The sequence below is a fragment of the Eublepharis macularius genome, chromosome 10 (assembly GCF_028583425.1).
Source record: "Eublepharis macularius isolate TG4126 chromosome 10, MPM_Emac_v1.0, whole genome shotgun sequence".
Taxonomy (NCBI): domain Eukaryota; kingdom Metazoa; phylum Chordata; class Lepidosauria; order Squamata; family Eublepharidae; genus Eublepharis; species Eublepharis macularius.
The window spans coordinates 19,427,344-19,449,307 of NC_072799.1; the positions used below are offsets into that span (position 1 = coordinate 19,427,344).

At 44.6% G+C, this 21,964-nt stretch overlaps 1 protein-coding gene across 1 annotated transcript in view; it reads right to left on the reverse strand.

Moving 5' to 3' along the window:
* The window catches only part of LOC129337110 (broad substrate specificity ATP-binding cassette transporter ABCG2-like), a 36,427-nt gene extending 18,504 nt beyond the window's left edge, over positions 1-17,923 (reverse strand). Inside the window, exons 1-7 of the mRNA XM_054990618.1 lie at positions 17,706-17,923; positions 9,003-9,223; positions 5,218-5,277; positions 3,827-3,941; positions 3,316-3,468; positions 1,585-1,742; positions 909-1,060 (exon numbers count right to left, since the gene is read on the reverse strand). Coding sequence (XP_054846593.1) covers positions 909-1,060; positions 1,585-1,742; positions 3,316-3,468; positions 3,827-3,941; positions 5,218-5,277; positions 9,003-9,202 — 838 coding nt within the window. The 5' untranslated portion in view covers positions 9,203-9,223; positions 17,706-17,923. The remainder of the gene's footprint in view (positions 1-908; positions 1,061-1,584; positions 1,743-3,315; positions 3,469-3,826; positions 3,942-5,217; positions 5,278-9,002; positions 9,224-17,705) is intronic.
* Between the last annotated feature and the right edge of the window lie 4,041 nt (positions 17,924-21,964).

A 21,964-nucleotide genomic window follows, 5' to 3' on the forward strand; every position in this document is an offset into this window, starting at 1 on the left:
CAGCAGAAATGAGGGCCCAGTGCAAGAGAGCTCTGTTATATCTTGGTTGCATCCAGGGCTTTTTTTCTGGGAAAAGAGGTGGTGGAACTCGGTGGTAGAACTCAGGACCGGACAATGACGTCACTTTGGGTCAGCTGGAACAAGGGGGGAGTTTTTAAAAGGTTAAATTGCCCTCGGCGAAAATTGTCACATGGTCGGTGGCCCCACCCCCTGATCTCCAGACAGAAGGGAATTTAGATCGCCCTCTGCACCAAGCAGTGCGGAGGGTGATCTAAACTCCCCTCTGTCTGGAGATCAGGGGGCGGGGCCACCAGCCATGTGACCATTTTCAAGAGGTGCCGGAACTCCGTTCCACCATGTTCCAGCTGCAAAAAAGCCCTGGTTGTATCTACTGAACCCCACAGCTAGAAGGAGATCCATTCAGTCATTAACGCTTGTTTAGACATAAATAAAATGTGGACCAAAGTAGATATATTTAGACTACTATAATATATAAAAGAAAGAAACAATGGCTCTGTTGAGCTTAAAAAGAGCTTTAACTAAAATCCTTGCTTCCCTGTCTCTTAAAATCCACACATACCCTTCAGATCTCCTCACTCTCTAGTTGTTTGCTCCAACGGTCTTATTTTGCATTCCTGACATCCATGGCAACCAAGCATTCCCTGCCTGGCCTCTTAGCAGAAAATCAGCAATCAAAATAAGAAATATCATTAAGTAATGAAAGTTAACTCAAACGTCATTCTTGTTCTCATGTTACGCAAAGTGAGAGAATGTCAAAGCCAAAGATCAGCAGACATCCACCAAGTGGGCAAATGGCTACAGAGCCAGATAAATTAAACGAGATATTGGTATACCAATTCACAGACATGTCTTCCTCCATGCCAACTGTTTGCCTTCTGAAAGCTTACCGATAGATCTGAAGTATTCTATGGCCTTCTGGGCAGGTCCATGATACAGCATTCTTCCTGCGGCCAGTAAGGTCAAATTATCAAACAGTCTGAAGATGGAATAGCGAGGCTGGTGGATCGAAAAGATGATCGTTTTCCTTTGCCTGGACATCCTGTACAGAGCACATATTACTCAAATCAATGGCCTAGACAGTATCAGAGAATGCACATATAACTTGGTACAACACATGAAGAAGTGTTTTAATGTAGAGAGAAACCATTCAAAGTCCCAGTGAAGATACACAATACTACGACACAAGTATTGATTTATTTCAATCGCTGCCTTTTTTGTCAAGATCTTTTATTTACCATATGTGGATTCCCCAGCCTTTCTCTAAGGCTGAACTGCATTCATTTAACATTCCCTGCTACTGCATCTTCCAATCACCCTGTGAAGAGACAGCCCAAAATCACTCAATTCCCTGCTATTGGATCTTACAATCACCCTGAGAAGAGATAGCCCTAAGTCATTCAGTGAGCATCACCGAACATGAACCCAGGTCTCTCTCATCCAATTTCTGCACTATCCACTACACCAAACTGGCTCGTACAAGAATCTGTAATTGTGTCACAGTTCCTTTCATTGAACTGAAGAAGGGTCTAGTTTAATTGCCAGTCAAAGAACATGTACCACTACCTCTTCAGGAGGAGCAGAACAGCATTGGCTGTGCTGGCATCCAAGCCAGTGGTTGGTTCATCCAAGAACAAGACCGCTGGGTCAGTGATCAGTTCCATTCCGATATTGGTCCTTTTCCTCTCTCCCCCTGATATACCACGAATGAACTGGGTTCCAACCTAATGCAAAACAAGAAGATGCATTGTGCAGCCAGATCACATTTTGAAAATTTATAATTCTCATGGTTTCCCCCCCCCCAAAAAAGTGGGAAACTGAATAATGAAACTGACTTTATTCTGTTATTATTTATGCCACAGTTTTTAACTTGCTGAGGCTCCTTAATGAATGGATACAATGGAGAGTGTGGGAGTCTGGCTCCCTGCTCTCGATGGAGCGCCGCTTACCCCGGTATCGAGAGTTAGGAGCCTGGGGGTGGTCCTGGATGCTTCTCTGTCTATGGAGGCACAGGTCGCAGCGGTTGTTTGATCCTCATTTTTCTACCTAAGACAGGCTCGGCAACTTGTCCCTTACTTGTCAACCCATGACCTTACGACCTTACAACAGTGATCCAGGCAACGGTCACCTCCAGATTAGACTACTGTAACTCGCTCTATGCGGGGCTTCCCTTGGGCTTGATCCGGAAACTGCAGCTGGTTCAGAATGCAGCTGCACGAGTGGTAGCCAGAGCTCCAGTCATGATGAAAACGAAGGCTGCCCCCGTAATAATCCAGCAGGACAAAAGAGGAACAAATCCACGGGAAGCACAATACAGATAATCGTGCCAATTTAACAATCATTCACAAAAATGTATTGAAAGTGCAAGTGCTATAGATAATTCATAAATATTTCATACAATCTCATTTCATACAGATATATCAATGGATCAACCAGGAAACTTTTCTTGGTTACATGGTGACCAACCAGGTACAATATAAAGTCTCTTAGAATATAGTCCTCCCAAGTCCTCCTTGATGTTAACAAGCGGAAAAAGGTGAAGCTGAAAGACGGAGTTCCAGACCACGCCCAATCTAGGGCCGGCTGCACGCTAAAGATTTCGTATCAACTTCCTCAGGAGCGTGTGGTCCGTTTCACTACAGGAGGCACACACATAATTCAAAAAGACCCGGAGCGAGACAGCATTGCTTTCTCTCTTGCTTTCTCTCTTGCCTTTTCAGTCCTGGCTCCGACCTGGTAGAACTCTCTGTCTGAGGAGACTAGGGCCCGGCGGGATTTGTTATCTTTCTGCCAGGCCTGCAAGATGGAGATGTTCCACCAGGCATTTGGTGGGGGCTAGGCTGTCCTCTTGCCGGCCATACCACTGAAGACCATCCACCTCCCATGCAGGAGCTCATAAAGTGTGACATACTTATATCCACCATCTGAGAAATTTTATTGCACATGGATAATGTTTTTAAATGTTTATTTATAATGTTTTTATTGTTTTAAACTGTATGTTATAAATTATATGTTGTTACACCACCCTGAGCCCGTCCAACGGGGAGGGCGGTCTAGAAATGTAATAAATAAATAAATAAAAACACTGGGTTGGAATTTAGTGGAGCTCTTCCACTAAATTCTTCCCTGGCGAAGGAAGCCCCAGGGCTCAGCCAAATGAGACAAATACGTAGACCAAAGAAGAACCAATCTCTTTTTCTTAGCAATGCATACCCTGGGAAACGGTTAAATCTGATTAAAATGTGATGCTTACTCTGTCTAAAAGTATGAACAGGACATCTGATAATCAGCCAGTACCTTTGAATCTGCCACTTTTGTCAAGCCCAGTTCACTGATGATCTGGTTAATCCTCTCCTCCTTTTCGTATGGCCTCACAGTCTTTGGTAGTCGAAGCGCTGCTGAGAATTGGAAGTTCTCTCTCACGGTCAGGGTTCCCATCACCACATCATCCTGAACAAAAGAAAAATTTTAGGCTGCTTCCTGATACAAGGTCCAAACTAGGAACCCTAATGCACATAGAAGGATTCCAGGGTATACATGGAGCTCCATGCAAGCATTCCCATCAGGGCCAGAAAAACGTTTACGTTTATTATTAGATTTATATCCCGCCCTCCCCGCACACAGGATCAGGGTGATTCACGACAGGCATATAAATATAATATGGGGCAAACTGCTTTAAACGCAAATAAAAACAGCACTTCTGTAGAAAATAAGTCTTCTGTGAATGGTAAAATAAGAAACGCAGAGACGGTAACAGTGACTTCTATTTCAATGGACACAAAAGAGTGACGCTCTGGAAATTACTTACCTGCACCACATACCCAGAGATGCATTTAAAATTGGCAGGCTGAGGAGCTCCATTGATCAGAACATCTCCACTCAACCCATGAGGATCTTTCCTTGCAGCTAAAATATCCAATAGCCTAGAAGAATAGTCAGAGAAGCATCACATGTTATTTTTTGATACAGCACACCAAAGCTTCCGAACGTTTCTAATTGCTGAAAGATAGACATGCACAATTTTCACGGAGAGCAGTAATTGTGCTAGGCTGCCATGTAGGCATCGTAACTCCCATGTACGTTGACATTCATCGAGTGTGGGACACGGCCACAACTTAGGGCCAAGCTACAAGTGACGAATGACACTTAAACAGCAAGTGGATCGAGAGGAGAGCAAGTGAAGGGCAAGTGAACAGGGAGGAATACACTTGCCGTTAAAGTGTCATTCATCACTTGTAGTTTGGCCCTTAGTGTATATTTTATAAACAGGTCCATGGCATGTACCACAGGGCTCTGCTGGAAGATTTCGCAGAAGTCCCTCTCTCACTGGCCCAGCACAATAGCTCCTTAGAGGAAAGAAGTGTAGATCTTTCAAGCCAGAAATCAGAAACCATTGACAGAATCATTTTAGCTGCCGAGTCACATAATCAGGAGAAATCAACCATCACTTTTTGCTTTTTCAACTTTTCTTCAATGTAGACCATTTCACTTAGAAAAGCCACCCGGATATGTCTTCCCTAAGACCGTATCATTGAACACCTGGCCGCTGGGCACCAGCATAGGGCCACTGCTCTACCAAAACCATCAAAAAGCACAGCTGATTTAAACTCTGAATACTCTAGTCCCACAATGATAAAAGAATATAAATATTTATAAATATTTAAGATAAGAAAAGAAGAAAAATGACACAATAATGCAACACCTATGCTGTTTATGTATGATAACGTTTATCATATATTGTTGAACTATGGCCAAATCCACACTTACTGGCATAGTGCTAAACAGTCGGAATGATAGCGTCTTCCTGGCGCGTTTTATTACATCATCACGCCACGATGCCACTCTCATGGTGCAATGACGTAAGAAAAAGAGCCAAGCAGACGCTATCATTCCGACTGTTTAGCGCTACGCCGGTAAGTGTGGATTCAGCCCAGGTTGAACTATGCTTGTTATTGTATATATGTTTAATAAACTGTTTTTAAAAAAGCACAGCTGAGAGCACAACAACCAGAACTATCGGAAAGGGCAAGCACCCCACTCCTAAACATTTTGCTCATCACAATCTCTCAGTCTAATCCACTTTACAATGTCGTCGTAAGGGTAAAGTTGCAGAAAGCTGTGTATGCTGCCCTGGAATCCTTGGAGGCAGGATGGAATTAATACATAAGAGGTAGATAGATTAATTTTTGCAATACTTACGAAGATTTTCCACTGCCTGTTGGCCCAAGAATTGCATTCAGTCCTGGCCTCATTATCCCACTGTAAAGCAAAGCCCAGCATTTTTCTTATTCATTACTTCCATTAAATCACCTCCGTTAATCATCAATGCTTGCGAACCCAATTGTCCAGCAACAACAGTCTGACACTCCCCCCCCTTTTTTTTTCTTAAGTGTACTATAACCTGTAAGAAATTGTAATTGGCAGGCAGGAGTTAAGCCTACCTGGATGAGCAAGCAATCTGTCACTGCACCGGATGTTGCAAAACAAAATGCTTAGTACCTGAAACTACTGAAAATAACTTGCACAGGCCACACTTGTGTTGCAAGGAGCAGAAGGCAAGACAAAGGTTGCAAGTAAGTGAGATATTGCAAATCCATCATCAGATCTCCCAACATATATTTTAAGTTTAGACAACAGCCTTGAACATGCATGAAGCCGCCTTATACTGAATCAGCCCACAGGCCAATCAAGACTGGAATTGTTTAGCAGTTTGCTTTTTGTGATTATCTGCATATGTGAAACATCCAGGGGTCATTTCGTAGAAAAAGAGCTGGAGGAACTCATTAGCATAACTCATTAGCATATGCCATGCCCTTGCTATCACTGGAAGTGTGTTGTTAGCATCACTGATTTGCATATGCCACACTCCCTGGCATCACCTACCCTGGCTGTTTTGGACCCAATCCTGGCCATTCAGGGCTGAAATTGGGCCCAAAGTCGCAAAAGGGGGCTGAAAATGGCCAAATAGGGGCCCAAAATGGCTAGGATCAGGCCGCTGTTGAGTGGGAGAGTGATCCACCACCTGTCAGAGGCCCGATCCGGGCCGTTTTGGCCCCAATCCAGGCTGAAACGGGCCCAAAATGGCCGAGAGTCAGGTGGACAGGGCCACATGACATGTGACCTCTTTAGGGAACTGCCGGAACTGTGTTCCTGTGCACTCCCCCTCGAAATGAGCCCTGGAAACATCACTGGCTAAGTTCTTTTGATACAGTTTACCCACAAAATATGTTTTGTGTTACAAAGCGTGGGCTGTTTTCACACCTCTTTAAAATAGCATGATACTTATGGAAGGCTGCTGGCTTCCTTGTGCCTCTGATTTACAAATCAGAGGCAGGCAGCCATGAAAGCGCCATCATCATGGATGGCATCAAAATCGCACTAGGAAGCAGGCAGCCTTCCGTGAGTATTGCACTATTTTAAAGACATGTAAAAATGGCCATGTTTTTTTCTGCAAACCTGTGATCCCCCAGGAATTGCAAAACCATAATTGGTCATTGTGGCTGGCCTCAGGTTTCACTATCTAATAGCACCAGCCTTGTGCTATTAGATATATAGGAATATAAGGAAAGAAATTAAATGTGGGCCTTTTATACTCAACAGTTCCTTGAAGCTGCACAGTAAACTTCCTTGTAGCCGCTCTTTAGAAAGAGATCTGTGATAGTGGGCAAGCTGCCTGGAGGAGAGTGCCTTCAAATCATAGCTGACTTATGGCGACCCCTGGTGGGGTTTTCATGGCAGGAGACTAACAGAGGTGGTTTGCCATTGCCCGCCTCTGCACCCCCGGTCTTTGGAGGTCTCCCATCCAATTACTAACCAACGCTGACCCTGCTTAGCTTCTGAGATCTGACAAGATCAGGCTTACCTGGGATATCCAGGTCAAGGTGGGGCAAGCTGTCAACCGCGAATAACTCCTGATAACTCTCTAAGGAACCCCAGACTTCTCCAGAATATAGAAGCCATTAAATAACATTATTTGAAAGCGTGTAACTTTAGTGATCTTGCCCACTGGAAATCTATTAAGCCCAAATAGGGCAACACAGAATTCGCACACATCTTTGAAAAAGTATTTCAAAAACAACCAAGGAAATAAGGTGGCAATGGCCAATCTTCCAGGAGATCAGTCTACAGTTTACATAAATGACAACTATGGATCACCAGATGTTTTTTGAAACTTTGGACATTAATTTCCTTGCATGCCACGGTCGGTAATTACTGCTTTCCTGTCACTTCCAGTTCTCTAACTATAAGTTGCCCTAATGCTACAAGGGGTGGCCCCTGTTACCTTTTGCACCAAAAGCAATATAATTCAGTTAATTATTTATAGGCATCTTATAAATTGTGGTCATATAATACTGAACATCTGAGACCCATCATAAAGAAAAATAAACCATTCTGGCTGAGATCCAGAGAAGCGACACGGAAGCCAAAGAAAAAAATTGTGCAGGCATCGGGAATTTTTCTTGTTTTGGCTGGGGATTCCCTACCACCAACACTAGTAATGGCTGAAGAAACAAGACACTTGTTAAAACTGGGCGGTGCCTTTTCTCTTTAATTATGATGGCAAACCATAGATAGTTCACTGCAGATAACAGATGGAATCTTTTTGACATTACATCAGACATAAGGCTTCCTATGTGTGCAACATTTACTGAGCAATGGCTTCTTGTATTATAGAACAAATGAGAATATTGTTGGGACTGAGAATAAACCAGACAAAATGTGAAAGATTCTAGGGGTTTTTTAAGTGCACAAAATCCTAAAGAGCTAGTTAGCGCCATCAGGTTGCTGCACTGAAGATCACGGAAGAGTCACTGGGGTAATAAGAAGTTTAATGCATTCCTTTTGTGGCTCTTCTATAATTTAAATAGCCCCCTGTAAAGTTGCAATTAGCTCTATGGATGGGGAAAACTAAAGACAGGCTCTGCTTCTTCGATCTGGCTTTTCCCCAAAGCGGAGATGCTTTGGAGGGGCTGTTTAGATCATGGTTAGAAGGGAAGACTTAAATACCCTCTTCCTTTAGGGACCCTTCTGCAGTCTTCACCTAGAGCTGTTAATTACCTTTGTAAAAAATCAACAGAAGATCCTGGTCTTTCATATTCTGTCTGGATCACAAAGTCCATGCCTCAAATTTTGATCATGCCATGAACTCACTGTACAGCTTGAATAAGCAGCTATTCTATATTTTTAATAGTTTTAATTGCCGGTTTTAAATTGAGAGCACAGTAGGTGTATAAATGCATTAAAATAAATATTCTCTCTGCCCATCTGCAATATGGATATGAAAATACTACCTTAAAGGGTTGTTGTGAGGATTACTGAGGAAAAGACTATAAAGAAGCACATAATAGAAAAGAGTCCAGTAGCACCTTTAAGACTAACCAACTTTACTGTAGCATAAGCTTTCAAGAACCACAGTTCTCTTCATCAGATGCATGATTGTTTTTTATGGAAAAGCCTAGTTTGGAGATCTCATGCTTGATCCTTTGTTGTTTGCTGTACATCAGTCCGATGCGGTGAATGAAGAGTTTTCTGGATAAGGTGTTGCGTAGTTTCTCACTGTAGTCTGTGCAGTAAGTGGATTTAAGTGGGTTCTTCACACACAGTCCCTTGGGTAGAATGTCCATTTGTTTTGCATTTAGAAAGGAAGATGACATCTGTTTGTATTTGTGCCAGTTTCTTCATGAGGTTGATGGATTTCCTCTCCATTCAGCTGAATGCCATGGTCATAGATCCAGAGGAGTTAGCTGTGTTAGTCTGTAGTTAATCTCATCTCACGAAGAGAACTGTGGTTCTCGAAAGCTTATGCTACAGTAAAGTTGGTTAGTCTTAAAGGTGCTACTGGACTGTTTACTATTTTGCGACTACAGACTAACACGGCTAACTCCTCTGGATCTTAGAAGCACATAATACACCATAAAGGCCCACTATAAATGCTAAGAACCACGAAGGAAAGGAATAACAGATCCATTTTAAGAAATACATACTTGATATCTCTCAAAATGTCTTTTTCCACTGTTTCTCGGCAGCATATAAAGCCACTCTTGGTCTTCACTGTGTAGCAGATATTGTGAAAGGTCACAATGGTGTCTCTGGCCATGTCCTCCTGAGATGACCGTTTCCTGTTTGGGACACCATTTGTATTGGCCTCCAATATCGGAATGCTGATTTGTGCCTTGTGAGTCATTGCTGAGGCCCTTCTTCACTCCTGGGAATCACAAAAATCGAGTGGATGACTTATATGCAAAAAGCAAATTTCACAGACTCCCTCAATACGTGGGACAAATGGTGCAAGAGAGGCTCAAGTGTTGTCATTGTTATACATCAAAATATGAACGCATGATCTTGCCTTATACCATGTCAGAATTTTGAATTGCTACGGTCATTATTGTGTACTCTGGCGGGTAGAGGATTCTCATGTCATCTACCCTCTGATCCTTTAGACTGCTGCTGGGGATCGAACTTGGAACTTTCTGCACAGTAACAGATGCTTCTCCCACTGAGCCCCAGCCATTCCCCAGCCTCAGAAATAATATAGGGGTGTGAACAACTATGTCTTGCCACGTTTTGTCCTCTCCTGTGGAACACAAATAACAACAGGCCTTCACAAAAGAGACACCTCTTACAGCTTTCACTGTGCCCGGGATGGACTAGCGACATAGAAAGAACCCATTATTTGGGGCTAAAAGTACTGCAATTGAACGCTCAGATCTTGCAAAAGAACATTTATTGGATTACCACAGAGAAATTGCTACTGTGCCGTATTCACTAACTAGATAAGGTGAAGCTGGTTATCAAGCTGAACCTTTAATCTTCTAGGAAGACGAAGGGGGAAATCAGGTTATGCCCTTTTCCTGATACCAGACAGCTACATCCTGTCCTCACTGAAGCTGTGAAACTAAGCTTACCAGTTGCCTGCCACCCCAGTGGTTTGCCTGGTTGCCCGCCGATCGCTGGTGATCGGCAGAAGGTGATAAATAGAGATGGGCACAATCCGCATTACGATTGAAAAAAACCATGTCCGAGGCCCGACCCGGGGGCCTCAGACTCCGCGGGCCCCTACCCCCCCCCCGCAGCAGCAACCACCACCCCTGCCACCTACCTGGGGGTCGAGGGGAGGGCGGCGGAGGGGCTGCAGAGAAGGCCCCACGGGGTGGCGTGCGGAGTGGCCCTCGCTCTCCCGGGGCACTGGCCGCCGCCGCCGTGCCACCGGCCGAGGCCCCGGGTTGGCCGCCGCCGGTCTCCACGGCCCCGCGGGGCGGCGTGCGGAGCGGCCCTCGCTCGCCCGGGGCGCCGGCCATCGCCGCCGCCGCACCGCCAGCCGAGGCCCCGGGCCGGCCACCGCCGGCCACCGCGGCCCCGCGGCGGCTCCGGCATCGGGCTGCGCACCGGCGCAGGGAAAGGGCCGGGGGCAAGCCGCTCCCGGCCGGGCCAAGCGGGCGGACGCCAGCGCAGGCGCTCTCGGCCAGCCCGGGCGCTTCCCCACCGCAACGGGGAGGGGGAGGGGAGGGAGCCAGCCGGGCCGAGCTGGATGCTGGGGCGGGGGCGGGCCTGGCCGTGCCGGGCTGGGAAAGGCCCCGCCAGCTGCCCATCAGGGAGAGGGAGGGCAGCAGGGACAAGGGGGCGGGAAAACCCCACGAAGCCCACCAACGGGCTGAGGCCAGGTGGGGCCGACAGGCATGGCCACACCTGGCCCAGGTGGTAGGGATGGCCCTGGGTGGGGGTGCATGGGACAGGGGGTGGAGCTAAAGGGGGAGGAAGGTATTTAAGAGGGCTCCACAGGCTGGTCGAGGAGGAGAAGGAAGCCGGCTGCCCTGACGTTAAGGCGCAGTCGGCTGGGTGGAGCCACGTGCTGCCTGGACCCCCGGTGCAGACAAGGGCCGTCCATTTCTGAGGCCACCTGGGAAGAGACCCTCGTGCCCTGGGCCTAGCGACGGCGGCCCGACGCTCGCAGGACGGACCCGCCGAGGGGGCCCTGCCCCGCCCCGCCGCTAACGCCGCCAGGGGGCGCCCCAGCGCATGACAAACCACGATAATGGCGATTGTGCGATCGTGACCCGGCAGATCGTTATCGTCCATGGCCAACGATCCAGCGATCGGGAGGGGCCTGGATCGGGGCAATCGGGCTCGGATCGGGGATCCAGACACTCAGGTGCCAGCAATCTATTCCCCTGGCAACGGAGTCAGGGGAATGCCTGAGCTCTGTTTGCCCTCCTTCTGTCACCGTGGAAACCCGAATGGAAGCCCAGCTTTCCTTGATCAGCAGGGCTTCCTTCCAACCACGGAGCAGCAAAGCAATCACCAGTTGGGAGAAGACACCCAGGGGAGGGAAGGGGAAGGGGGTGTTCTGTAGCCATAGGCACTCCAATCTCATCCCTGCAAACCCTGATAGGCAGCTCTGATGGCCAAACACAGATGGCCAAACACAAACACAGATGCCGCCAGCATCACCCACCGTTCCTGTATCGCTCGGAACAGCGGGGCGCCCCTCCACTTTTGCCTCCACAATCCACGATCCACAGATCGGGAACGGGAGATGCTCGGTGCGGGTCGTTAAATCGGGATCGTCGCCGGCGCCAATCCACAATCAGCTTGATCATTAATTTTTTTGGGATCGTGCCCATCTCTAGTGATAAACCCCCTAGCAATCAACTCCCACTAGCAGGCAACCCTGGAATGTGTGCACCAGGTGCGCTCCTGGTGGGGCGCAATGTTACTTCTTGAAGTGAAATCATTGCGCCAGCTGCAGGCATGCTCCTGTGCTCTGCTGGGGCCAATTTTGGCCCCAAATGGGTCAAGTAGCCCCATGAAAAGTGCAGGATCATGCCCGTGTCCAGCGTGAGAATATCACTTCCTGCAAGTGACATCATCACACCTCTCTGGGAGCCTGCGTCCACTTTGTGTGAACACAAGAAAACTACAACAGATACGTCCTGACTTTCCCTCCTCCCACCAGAAGGGTATAGGGACCTGGGAATGCTACATGAAATATTCTACACAGGATGCCGATGAAAGAGACTTTAAGACCATGGACTGAGAGATCTTCTCTCCCCACTCCTTGTTTTTAAACATTCAGCGTAATGAAGAGTTCTGGAGAACTTGAAAGCTTTCTTTGATTTGGTACTCTCTCTGAATTTCCTAACCTGTTGTAATTTCCATTTCAAAAGTCTTAATGTTTTGTTAGTTTAATGCCAATGCTGCTTTAAAAAGATCAAGTTTTTTTAAAATTTGGCCTGTTTCTACCATTTCTAGGACTTTGCATTCAGCTTGTAATTGTTTATATATCCTTGAGGAGCCCGTTTTTGAAAATTGTTTTTCCAGTCGTGTTATGTTTTGTAACAGCCTGTCCTTGTTTTGTGTTTTTTGTTTTTTCAGGTGAGATGAGAGAGCTATCATTTTCCCTCTCAAAACTGGTTTCCATGCATCCCATAGTATGGATGGAGAAATTTTGGGTGTGCTGTTTATTTCAAAATAAAGTTTTAGATCAGCTTCAATAGACTGTCTTATTGCCTCAACATTCAGGAGGGACTTATTAAATATTAAATTTCAGATTTCATAGCTGATTTGTTTTGCTCCTCATGCAAATAGAAAAAGAAACTAGTAGAAATCGATGAAGACCCAAAAAATGAAGAATTACTGGAAAAGCTATCGCAAATACTGGCAAACCAAATGCAACAATTTGAGGAAAGGACCCAGAATATTCAAGAATCTGAGGAAAGATCCAGTTGGACCTTCCTTCGATAGATAGCATGAGAAACTTTGGGAGATTTGTGTTTTGGAGAAAATTGTGCACAATCCTTTTTTCTGTAGCTCGCAGCTTAGTGCACAATGGATCACTTATGAAGAAATATGGAATCCTGTCTTTGATTATTTGGAATTCAGAGAGATCCTAGCACAGAGAAAAGACTATAGACTTTGGTTTTCTCTTTGACTGCCCTTATGTCTGATGCTAGTAAGTTCTTTTACATTCTCCACAGGTCTAATTGTATTTATATTTGTGTACTTTTTTACGAGAAATAAAAGTTTAATTTAAAAAAAAATCTGAGGGAAGAATACAGAAGAAAATTCAAGAAGTATGTCAAGAGCTATCGGCTGGACTTGCAGAGATTGATGCAAAATTACTGGAACAAATACAAGAAATCCTAAATATTAAAAATAAGCAAAAAGAAAATGACAAATTTTAGAAAGACAAGATTCCTGGATTGACACAGCAGAATTGCAATCTTGGAAACCCAATGCAGACCTAATAACCTGCATTTCAGAGGCAACAAGTTTAGTTTTGAAGGAAACCCAAGGATATTTCAATCCCTCCCTCACTCCCACTTTTTCATTTTTGTTTCTTGTTGTTTTCAAATTTGTACCAAGCACATGGCATCCTACAGTAGGGTAAAGGAATGATAAGAGATGTGGGGGATAAAATTTAAACTCAGAATTCCAGTACTTAGTAACAGTATTCTGAAGAGCATTAGCTAGGGTGGGGGGCTGCCCTCTGCTCAGGTGGAGTTACTTCTGTGGCTAGCATGGCGGGTTCTCAATTATGGGGTGACAGCTGCAGACATGTTCTTGGGGAAGAGAGATATAATTGTATTACGCTTTGTATGTTTTTTTTAAAAAATTGGAAATGAAACCACCCTGAGCCACAAGGGAAAGGCACTATATAAATAGTTCAATAAATACCCTCACACTCACTCACTCACTCATACACACACAGAGCAATTTTGTTTGCCACAGGTAGATACTGCATTTCATTTTTAAAAAGGTTGTCTGGCCCTGGTCTAATCTCTGATGCTGTTTACAATTAAGTTTATAATGTAAAAGCCAGTATGGATTCGAGTCCAATTCAAGATTCGAGTCCAATTGCACCTTAGAGACCAACTAGATTTCCAGAGTATGAGCTTTCAAAGCTCCCTTCATCATTTAACTCTTGAAAACTCATACCCTGGAAATCTAGTTGGTCTCTAAGAGCGGAACCACAAGTGACAAAAGGCACAGGTTGGACACTTGTCAGCTTCCCTCAAGCTTTGATGGGATATGTAGGCATCCTAGTCTTGCAGCATGGCTCTCTGACTGCTGTCCAATGGACTTTTCAACTGTCACTTGTCCAACATTCCGCCAAGCTGCCTACATTTCCCATCAAAACTTGAGGGAAGCTGACAAGTGTCCAACCTGTGCCTTTTGTCACTTGTGGTTCCGCTCTAAGGTGCAACTAGGCCCGAATCTTGCTCTTCTACTACAGACCAACACAGCTACCTACCTAAAACTATTTTTATGGTGTAGCGGTTAGAATGCCAGACTAGGAACTGGAAGACCCAGGTTTGAATCCTCACGCTGCCATAAACATTTGCTGGATGACCTTGGGCCAGTCACACACTCCTAGCCTAGCCTACCTCACAGTGGTGTTACAAAGCAGAGGAGATGAGAACAATGTAAGCTGCTTTGGAGAGAAAGGTGAGGTATAAATTGAGTAAATAATGTCAAAAATATTTTTATTTTCCACAGTACACCAGATATTTGGCCTGGAATTTTTGGCCCCTCACCAATGCAGATATTATCCAAGAATCTAGGAATCAGTGAGGTATCGCCTTGGTTGCAACTGGCCAGTTATTTTCCTGTCAATACCGATATTGCCTAATTTTTTAGTTAATTCCTTTTGGAATTGCACCTAGCACTCCTACCACAACTGGAATAACCATTGTCTGTTTCTCCCAGGGATGCTGTACTTCAAATCTTGATCTTTTCAGTCTGGGATTGCTACATCGCCCAATTAGTATACAGATCATTCTTGGGGCCGCCATCCTCCTCTTTCTCTCAACTTGAGAGAGTGCAGTCCAAATAGGGCAGAGCCCTATTACAAGTGCCCAAATGCGTGCCTAACTCATAGGTTAGACTGGAAACAGGAATGTTAAGGGTAGAGGCCAGACTCACCATCCTTTCAATTTTCAAATGGCTGTCAGGAAGTCTAAACCCGCAAGGTCTGCTCCCTCTGTTATTCCAAGACAGATTTCAATCTAATTGGCAAAAGGCGACTCTGAAATGCCTGGGAAAATTGGGTCTTTCCCCTCAAAGTTTGCTAGTCATGGGGTTAGATCGGGCAAAATCACTCATTAAGCAGAGAATGACAGGCATTGAAAGACAAATAGATTTACTTAGAGCACCAGATTTTATTTCTTCAGATACTATTAAATATATTGCTGCTCCTGCAGCCTATTTTTACTTTCTTGAATCCAGTAACTCCAGAAGGGCATTTACTTCAGCTAGAAGTTCGACTCTACCCTCTGCCGTTCTGGAAGGAAAGTTTAAAGCTATCCCTTACTCTCTTAGGCTTTGTTCCTGTCCCCTAAGAGAAATTGACTCAATGGAGCACATTTTCTTTAACTGCCCAAGTCACAGTAAAATTAGAGTGGAAACCATCAGTCCATTCGTAGAAAGATTCCCTGGAAGTTCAAATAAAATCAAACTTGATTATCTTTTGTCTGATCAGAATCACCAGACAACACATCAAGTAGCAAGATTCCATGCCCAGGTCTACAAGCAACGTAAATCACATAAGGCAGTCTGAATGTATTTTAACCTTTTAAACATCTAATTTATGATGATCTTATTTTTCTACTCTTATATTTATTCATCGTTCTTCTCCTGTATCCAGTCTCAATTGTTTTTAAACTGATTTGCAAATGGTTTTATATGTGCTGGTCGCAGACTGTAATAACAAACTTGACTTGACTTGCTACATCACTCAGTTTGACCTTACTTTCAACCACTGTAACTCTGCCTTTCTGCCCCAATAAGGCTACCATGGCCTTATTAAATTAAAACATTAATTAAAAACAAATTAATACAGACAAAAATCATCATAAAAACCATTAGAACACAGATATGTCATTATGACAATTGAAAACCAAAGCTTAAAATAAATACAAAAGATTAAAAAACAATTGAAAAACGGAGAGGAAGAAGGGATCAGGGAATGCCAAACGAAACAAACATTAAAAAATATAGAAGTTTTTCTAACAGTTGGAAAAAAGTTTTAGAACACTGTTTTTATACTTTATTACAGCAGAAAGAGTACTTTATGAACAAAAGTGGAAAACTACAACATTGCCTACAGTGGAGGAATGGTTGACAAAAGTTTTGGAGTTTGCGTTAATGGCAAAACTTACTGCATTACTTAGAGAAAAGACATTAGTTAACTTCTTGACTGATTGGAAACCGTTAATAGACTTTTTGCATGAAATGGACAACAAGTATTTGATGACATCTGGATTTATGGATTAAGAAACAGGAACAATAGAAAAAAGAGGGGGTTTGTGACTAATTTAGAGTAAGTGGGACTCTAGAAATGACATATACTCAACTTGTAGTGTAATTTAGGGATTTTTTTGTTTTCTTTTTTCTTTTCCTCTTAACTTTATAGATATATGTATCGTTAGTGTGTTATGTTTAGAATTGTGTGTTTTTTCTTGTTCTCTATGTTTGTTGTTTATTGTGTTGTGGTGTGTAGTTTATAGCTTAAATAAAGAAAATTTGAATACAAAAAATATAGAACACAGTTAAAGTATCTGTTAAGTCTGTTAGCTAAACTCAACAGACTTAACATTTAGGCAAAGATTTTTAGGCAGTGGTTCTCAGGCTCCAGATTGCAAGGCCCGGAGGAAGGAAGAGGAACAGGATGAGCTGGGAGAAGGGGTTCTGGGAAGCTCCACACCTCATCTGGGTTTGCTTCCGCATAATATACAATCCAGCTAGGAAAAACAGCCTGTGTCTCAGTCTAAGATATTTATAATTAATAATAAACATGAAGCTATCCTTTTGTAAATTTATGTATGATTCTTGAATTTTATGTTGGGAAAGGAGAAAGTAGCATGGAGGCACTTTGCAAGTGGATCTCAAAAAGTAGAGCGCTTTTAGAAATGGGTCCTAAAGTTTGAGGGTCAGATTAAGGCGTTTGTGGCAGATCTGTATTACTTGTGCAAAGATCACAAACACAGGAAATGGAGTCCCTTCTTTCCAAATAAATATAAGATACTTTAGTCTGCAGCATATCAGACATACTTTAGCCAGATTTCAACCTTTAAATTACTTTTTGGGGAAAGTCGCCAGTTCTGTTGTAGTTAGCGACTTTCCCCATTACATTTTCAGTAGTAAAGAGCAAATTGCCCTTGAATTGTGTTGGAATCAATGGGATTTCTCTATTCAGTTAAGTTCCTTTGTTTTCACTGGAACCAGTGCGTGGTTAATGTTCAGTGGTCATATCAGTGTTAGACAGGCTCAGATCACTAAAACCTTATCTCTGCACAGGCGTATCCCAATTCTACAAACATACATATTTCTATTTTTTAAGTAATGTGGTGGCCCCCCTCTGTCACTAGCCTCTGATATCTTTAAAGACCGGCTGCAAACGTTCAGTTGTTTGGCAGATCATGTTCTCATTTAAAACTCCTTTTTAATTAAAATAGAATGAAGAGTAACTAATACAACCACTCAAGACTGCCTTCCTTGTTCCCCATACAGAACAGCTGTAGACAGTTGAAACTGTATTTAACTATTACCAGTTAAAATTGGTAACGAGAACACTTTGGATCTGTTGTTGTTTTTCTTTCAACCATGCTCAGAAGAAACCCGGCAGGATACAATTACCATGCAAACCACATCCCTGCCCCCAAAATTCCCCTGGCCGATTTTGGACTTACCCTTTTAGTGGGCTCAGAGATAGCCACCAGATAGAAGAGTATGCTGGAAGCAAAACTGGAGCCTGTTGAAGAGGGACTCAATGGTAAAGTGACAATTGTTGGCCTTCGTGCAGCTGGTAAAAAGGCACAGATGGGATACTCCCTCAATACCTGAATGGGACATCCAAAAGGCTAGTTTCTGCAACATAAAGAGTTAATCCACAGAAAGGACAGCAGACAAGTCTCTTTGCAGGGCCCTGAAAGGGAGAATGTTCACCCTCCCCTTTCCAGCTGCAATTAAGGGAGGGTGAAAGGTCTCCTCTAGGGAGGGGCCAAGTGCAAAGGCTGATTTTCTCTAGACCTTATTTTGATAGCTGATGAATGGCAATTTCACAAGAGTCATTCAATAGGTGAAGAAAAACTCACCAGTGTTCAGAAGTGGACCCAGTTCTATCTTGCCCCACAGATATATTTGTTACATAAAGAACAACCTCTATGTACTCCTGCCCCAGATCTGTTCGCTAGCATGGATTATTCTTTCCCACTTGCCGGATAGGGTGAAAGAACAGCACGGCCATAAGATCTGTGGCTTGTGCAATGGCCAAAATCAGCCAAAAGACGCCACGTCTTGCACAAGCTGTAGTTTCTGGTATGCCTGCAAGGCCAGCCCCACAAAGAAAATGGGACGATAGTCCATCCTGGAGGTTACAGAAGAAGAATGGATCAACACTGCTGGGTCAGCGCAGTACAAAAGGAAATGAAGATGCTAAAAGGCACCCCTAGCATTTATTCCAATCTGCTTCTTAAAAAGCAGATATGGTTCAAAGAGGTGTTTTGTTTTATGTTTGCAGGCTTAGGAAGTTCTGTGGAATAACAGGTAAGCTAATGTCTATAGGGTCTAGAGAGCAACAAAATTCAGTGAATGAGAAATCTGGTAAACTATAGTTATTCAGAAAGGTGGGAATTGGGGACCGGATTGGGGGCGCTGCGGAACGTGGAAGCGCTCCTGCCCTCAACAGCGGCCCAAAACATGCCCGTTTTGGCCCAGATTGGGCTCATTTCGCACTCTGCGCTCCGCAGTGTCTCAAAAGAGGCCTGATCCACGCCAAAATGGGCATGAAATGAGCCCGATCTGGGCTTAAATGGACGCGTTTTGGGCTGCTGTGGAAGGCAGGAGCGCTTCTGCACTCCGCAGTGGCCCCAATCCAGGCCTGATCCAGGCCAAAATGGGCCCAATCCAGGCGGCTGCAGCGCACAGGAACATGCACAGAAGGTGTGCTTCCCCCCCCCTGCTGGCCAGGTAAGTGGGGGAGGGGGGTGAGGGGAAGGGGATCCCCGCCCCTGGTGGGGGTCTGGCATCCCTAGTACCTGGCTATCAGATCACAAAGGCCTCTCAGCATACAATCAGCCACAAAATGTTCCTTCTTCTGCATTAACACTTGCTTCAAAAAGACACATTAGTATTTCCTCCAAATAGGTCAAGCAGCCACAGTGATGTAATTAATGCTGTTTAAATTTCCTGCCCGAATCTTTCATTTTATTTATAGCATTTGCACTAAATCTTCGCATTCCAAAACGAGCATCCCTCCATCCTCCAGCATAAGAGTAAATAGTTTGTCTTATTCCTCAATTACTTTGTCATTTGGATAGAGAGCTGATGGACTTCAGTCCTATGTCTCAAATGGAATAATACATGGTGGTATGAAATCTTTATACACTACCAGGCCTTGTGGTGTGGGGTGTGGCAGTCAGGGATAATGCCCTCTACAAAATTTGTCATGTCTCACCTTTGAATTTCAACCTTTGATTTTAAAGTAGAGAAAAACAACTCTATCTAACCCTTTTTCTTCTGGAGATACAATGTGTGCAGATGTTGTCCCGCTTCCTGGGAAGAAATGGAGGAACAATTTGCAAACTGCCAGGAGCTCAGCCATTTAACCTCTTTCTTTTATTTATTTTATTTTATTTTACTTCATTTATACCCCGCCTTTCTTCCCAATGGGGACCCAAAGCAGCTTACATTGTTCTCTTCCTCTCCATTTTATCCTCACAACAACCCTCTGAGGTAGGTTAGGCTGAGAGTATGTGACTGGCCCAAGGTCAACCAGAGCTTTCATGGCAGAGTGGGAATTACCTGAGATTACCAGATCCTAGTCCAAATATCCTAACCACTACACCACACTAGCTAAATCTGTTTAAATATGTTCTCTTCTCCTCTGTCCCATCACCTTTTCTTCCTGAGCCCTTTGATTTGAAGTGCAAAAATGTGGCACCCAGGTCACGTTGTATGGATGCCAACCTCCAGTGAGGCCTGAAGGTCTCCTAAAATTACAGTGGCTCTCCAGGTGACAGAGATCAGTTCCTCTGGAGAAAATGGCAGCTTTGGAAGGTGGACTTTGGCATCACATCACGGCCGAGCTCCTTCCCTAAACCACGCCTTCCACAGGCACTGTTCTCAAATCTCTAGAAATTTCCATCCTGGAATTGGCAACCTTAAATGTGACATAACAGGCCCCACATCTCATACCACTGCTGGACTCCCATCCATGACGTCATCCAGTCCTACCCTGAGTAGTTGTCACATCCATGTATTCAGGGCTTTTTTTCTGGGAAAAGAGGTGGTGGAACTCAGTGGGTTGCCCTCGGAGAAAACGGTCACATGGCTGGTGGCCCCGCCCCCTGATCTCCAGACAGAGGAGAGTTCAGATTGCCCCAGAGCTGCCGAGCGGTTCCGGAGCTCCATTCCACCACGTTCCAGCTGAAAAAAAGGCCTGCATGTATTAATTCTGCTCCGTTTTTGTAGCTTTTCTCCTATTTACTTACTTGCTAGCAATTTGTTTTTTAAAAAAGTTTTGTTCACTCTGCCTGACTCCTCAGATTTGGCCACACATCAGGCATGCGCTGACTAAAGAGGGGGTTGCCTGTGGGCAGTGAAGACAATCTGGGCCCTGTCTGGTAAAGCCCTAGAAGCAGGGTTGCCAGCCCCAGGGTAGTAACTTCTGAGAGATTTTGTAGGTGGATCCTGGAGAGGGATGGACCTCAGCAGGGTATAATGCCATAAAGTCCACTCTCCAAAGAAGCTCCAGGACTGGGGGTAGAAGGAATCAGGTTTGCCAGCCTTCGGGACATGTGACCAGCCAGGCTGGGACCTGTTGCATGGTGGCAACTGGGCCACACCGAGAGACACAGTAGCCACCACTACCAGGTCGGGAACAGGATAGTGGCTGCTGGAGCAAGTTCTGTGTAGAGGGGCACACGAACCAGGAAAATGGCAGTTCGTTGTGGTTTGTCACGTTTCACGAACTACAAACCGCCATGAACTTGCCTGGTTTGCAAACTGGTTTGTTTGGTTTGTTGGTTTGTCACTTCCAGGGCTGCAGAAGGTCTGCAGAAAGTCTGCATTCACCCTGTTGCCTAGGTAACAGATTGATCGGCGCCAGGCTGTCTGCAGTGACAAACTGAAAAACGAACCATACGAACTGCTCTAAAAATCATAGTGGTTCGTCAGAAATTAGCTCTAATGAACCGCCAATTTGTGAACCAAAAACCCACCTGATTCATGACAAACTTTGGTTCGTCTTTTGGTTCATGGCCATCTCTAGTTGTGTGATAGTGATTCAACAGTAGTCAGCATCAGTTTTGTTCTTGGTGTGAATACTCCTTCAGGGGACATGACAAGAGAGAGGGGGCAAGCCCCTTTCCACGGCTGTTTTGACCTCCCACTCTACCTAGAGTTGCCAGGTCCCTTTACCCTCCCAATGGGAGGGAGGACCTTACACTTTTTTCTTTGTTTCATGTGGGAAGTGACATCATCACACAGCCCCCAGGAGCACTCTCATGCTTCATAGCAGGCCAATCTGGGCCCCAAAGAGGAGGCCTGTTCCCCAGGAGGCCTGTTTTGTCACCTCCCTCCCCCCATGAGCCCACAAGCTCCCTCGCACTGGCCTGATGACAAAGTATCATACAGGGTTAATGGGACAGAATCCCGAACAATTCAACTTTCATGTCTCTATCATGCCTTGGAACTAGAGAAGGAGCTTTAACACAATGTATAAAGTGTCATAAACGTCTAAACATCTGATCTAAAAGGTTAAATGCTTTTATATAACTAGCAATTAATGGGCATAATCAGTTTTTATTACAAGGAGGTGGGAAAGTTTATGGTTATATGGGTGACACTCATGCATGCCTAGCAGAAAACTCCCCTCCTTTCTCATGGAGATGAGGATTGGCTTTAAGGACATAATCGTCACATGATTTTGCAGGCTACAGAAAAACTT